The sequence below is a fragment of the Nicotiana tabacum genome, chromosome 6, assembly GCF_000715075.1.
Source record: "Nicotiana tabacum cultivar K326 chromosome 6, ASM71507v2, whole genome shotgun sequence".
Lineage (NCBI taxonomy): Eukaryota > Viridiplantae > Streptophyta > Magnoliopsida > Solanales > Solanaceae > Nicotiana > Nicotiana tabacum.
Genome location: NC_134085.1, coordinates 31,294,155 through 31,298,402, shown reverse-complemented (window position 1 = coordinate 31,298,402; position 4,248 = coordinate 31,294,155). Strand labels below are relative to the sequence as shown.

The 4,248-nt window shown below is 35.7% G+C and overlaps 1 protein-coding gene across 1 annotated transcript; it reads left to right on the top strand.

Moving 5' to 3' along the window:
* Positions 1–2,544: 2,544 nt before the first annotated feature.
* LOC107819946 (uncharacterized) lies at positions 2,545–3,384 on the top strand. The gene has a single exon (XM_016646144.2). The coding sequence runs from the start codon at positions 2,611–2,613 to the stop codon at positions 3,175–3,177; it is 567 nt and encodes a 188-aa protein (XP_016501630.1). The 5' UTR covers positions 2,545–2,610; the 3' UTR covers positions 3,178–3,384.
* Positions 3,385–4,248: the final 864 nt, after the last annotated feature.

Sequence of the window (4,248 nt, the reverse complement as noted above, 5' to 3'; positions counted from 1 at the left end):
TTCTTTGTTAGTACAAACATAGCGAGTGGTTCTAGAATCAATCCACCACTCCTTGGGATTTCCTACCAAGCTGCATTCAGATAGCATGGCACATAAGTCCTCAATTTCATTATTTTTTTCAACCATGTTTGCTTGATTCTTCTTCTTGTCCTTCTTAGGTGCACGACAGTCCACAGCTTTGTATCCAGCCTCTTCTTGCTCGAGTAATTCTTTGGACCAGATAGCTTCTTTCTCTTTCTGTTGCTTGTAGATGCTTCCTCAATAATATTTGTTCCCATTATTATTGAGTTATCACAATACTTCTTTTCAGCAGCCTTGTTGTCCTCTTCAATCCGTAGATGAACAATAAGGTCTTCAAGCGTCATTTCCTTGCGCTTATGTTTCAAGTAATTCTTAAAGTCCTTCCTCAGCGGAGGCAGCTTTTCAATAAATGTTGCAACTTAAAACGCTTCATTTATGACCATACCTTCAATCATAAATTTATAATTATTAAAATAGTCAATATCTTGAATAAAAATATTGACTCGGTTTATACGTTCAGCAAGGAGTTCATGAACAATTACTTGCAATTCTTGGACTTGCGTTATGATAGATTTGTCGTCAATCATTTTGAAATCCAAAAATTTGGTGGCCACAAACTTCTTAAGTCCAGCATTTTCAGTCTTGTACTTCTTTTCAAAAGCATTCCACAACTCTCTTGATATTTTCATGACGCTATAAACATTGTACAAGCCGTCTTCCAAGCAACTTAAAATATAATTTTTGCATAAGAAATCAGAATGCTTCCACACTTCTGTGACCACGGATCATTCATTTTTGGGAGTTTCTTTCCCTAAGACTGAAATGTCCTGGCTGATAAAGCGCTGCAAATTGAGTGTGGTCAGGTAGAAGAACGTTTTCTGCTTCCAGCGCTTGAAGTCCACGCTGAAAAATTTCGGGCTTTTCTCCCGGTGCCATCGCAGGTGCAGGCGTTGTGCGACTTCAACACACAGCCATTGCAGCATTAGTAGTCCCAATAGAACCATTATATTGTTCTATACTTGTTGTCACTTTTCTGTAAAAGAAATTGACACAACCATAATTAATAAGTCGGTGAAGTTTTTATATCTTCAAATCGAATACAAACAACCGAGTAGAAAATCACTAGGATTTTAATCTCGGATTGAGTAGAAAGCCACAAAGACTTTAATCTCAAACTGGAGTAGAAAATCCGAAGATTTTAATCTCCAAAACATAAGTAGAAAATCACTAGGATTTTAGTCTCCCAAAGCAGAAAGTAAGATGAATACAGAATATAAAAAAAACTAAATTCCTTAAGCTTGTTAGTATTTGTATTCGAAAATATAATTTCTGCAAAATAAAACGAAATCAGAAACAAAAGATAGAAAGAGAATTAGATGAACAACGTTCCGAGCCCAACAGAAAATTGTGTTTCCTTAAGGAATTTAATCCCCTCACTGTTGCCCAAGGTTGTTGGGTTAATTCCTTCCAGGATAGAACGGAACAACTATTCTGTAATACCTACAATGAAAATTATAGGACTTCGTCGAACTCAACAAACGTCAATGAACTACACTGATGCTTATGTTTTTACTTTTGGAAAACAATGCAGAAATGTAGAAGAAAGAAGGGAGAATATGCAAATTTCGGTGGTCTGAAAGTGAGACCAAACCTTTGGATTTATAGCCAAACAGTCAGGGTTGAATAGGTGTGAAAGTACATGTCCACATGAGATACTGTTTCGGCAAAACACTTTTCTATTTGGTCGCGAATTTAAATACAAAAACAACCGTTAGGCGTTAGGAAATTATCTGCAAAATAAATAACGGAAAACGGAAAATAAATTTGGTCCAAACAATTATCAATTGACCAAATTCGAAGCCGAGCGATCGACGGCGACGGCACGAAGCACCACTTCTTCTCAACTTTTTAAGAGCTAGAAGATGTGCTTCTATATAAGCACAAATCTTTTCCCTCTATTTTCTATTCACACCTATTATTATATAAAACCCAACATAATGAAAGGGAATTACTAGTACGATGGCTTTTATAATGGTCTATGGCTCTATGTATTTGGTGAATGCCCTTCAAAAGAGAGAGTTAAACTCCAATATATTATATTAGAATTTTATATGTAAAAATTTCAAATATTAAATTTTTTCATATTTTAGCTAAGAATATTCTTATCTAAATTTTATCCGCATTAGATAGTGAGTATTTTTAGTTACTACTTTTTAAAAGCTATTATTTTCCAATTATCAATACCAAAAACTAGTCATCCCCACTAATTTCGAAATGGAGTAAGCTGGTCTATCCTACCACATCTTTGCATGGTAATTCAATATTGTATTTTTTAACTAACAATACGTACCACATAAATCAAATTACTCCTAATATTTTTCGTATTCGGGGTCTGGTACGTGCATTAGAACAAATTCTCTCCCTAACAAGTATTTTTCCACGTCCAGATACAAAAAGTAATACTAGTACAATAATTGTCTATTTCAAATAGTAGTATAATTTCTCAACTAATAAAAAGAATGTGCTTCTCCAGTAGTTCTCAGATCACCCACAAATACATATCATCTCTAATTTTCTCTCTCAATAAAAATGGCGTCAACTCTCTTCTCCAATCTCAAATACTCCGACGGCTTAACAATCGTAGGAATCTCAATTTGCACAGCCGTAATCTGCGAAGCAATCTCATGGGTTCTCATCTACCGCACCACTTCCTACAATTCCCTCAAATCCAACATCGACAAAGCTTCCAAAAAGCTCGAAACCATGAAAACCCTCGAATCCAAAAAGCCCAACAAATCCAAGAAAATCGACAGATTCGAAACTTCACTTAAAGATTCAAGCCGGGATCTTTCCCTTTTCAAATTCAAATCTGGGTTCGTTGTAGCCATTGTGCTTTTTATGGTTTTTGCGTTTCTCAACAGTCTCTTCGAGGGTAAAGTTGTTGCGAAATTGCCGTTTGTGCCCTTCAGAATTATTCAGAAGATGAGTCACAGAGGGTTGTCCGGGAATGATATGACGGATTGTTCGATGGCGTTTTTGTACTTGCTTTGTTCGATGAGTATTAGGACTAATCTTCAGAAATTCTTGGGATTCTCGCCGCCACGTGGAGCTGCTGGTGCTGGCCTCTTCCCCTTGCCTGATCCAAAAACCAATTAATCGATGGATCTTTCTACTTTGGGTACTTTTTATTTTTTTAGTTCGGAATTATAATTCTTTAGCTATAAGATTAGCTGTTGCTATCCTGATTGTGTTTTTCAATTTGAAGTTATAATAAGATACTTAATTAACTCGAGTTGTAACTGAATTATGCGGAATTTGTAGTTTTTATGTTTGTGTTTGATATGCTTAGAATGATTGGCTTCATCGACTTGCTTAAATTGGATATCTGTGCCTTCTGTTTTCTAGTTTTCACAACTGCAAATTCATTTAGGCTGAAGAGGAGCATAGAGAAATTTGAACTCATCAAAAGTGAAGTATAAAGAGATCGGATGATTTATCTACTTTCAGTTGCTAGTTTAGTTAATGAATGGCTATTTATGAAACTTTACCTCTTTTTGCTCCTTTTCTCATTTCTTTGCCTGTTGTTCCTTTCTTGAGCTCTTTTAGTTTAACCTCAATATCTTCCCATCAGCTCATTTACCATGTGGCTTTGACGTTATGTTCTTTACAAGTAAATGATTAAATTGTTAGCAATTGTCCCAAATACTGCAACCTGTCAATTCGTCCATTAGATCTCCCAGAGTTCATGCGACAGACGGCTAACACCTAGGGGATTTCTCACTCTTTACATTATTGCTAATGTGTTACTATATACATTGTGATAGTGTCGCAAACAAACTCTTGGATCAAAAGGCATGGAGCTCTATCTTTTTTTTTGATAGATTCTTATGTAGCTGTTGTTTCCTAGAGGTTTAATGTGATTCCAGATTGTCTTAAACTGAGGAATCACTAGGAAACTACAGCTCGATAAGATTTCAATGAATGAAAGGATAGATAGAGCTCCAAGTAAAGGTTTGGATACCGAAAGGCAGGACTATATACTATACTGCCCTCCGTTTTATTTTATACGTGTTAGGTTGACTAGGCACGGAGTTTAAGAAAAGTAAGGAAGACTTAGAAATCTTGTGGTCTTAAACTAAGATGTATAATTTACTAAAATTTCCTTTAATCTTGTGGTCTTCAACTAAGATGTGCAATTTACTAAAATGCCCTTGAATCCTGTGGTCT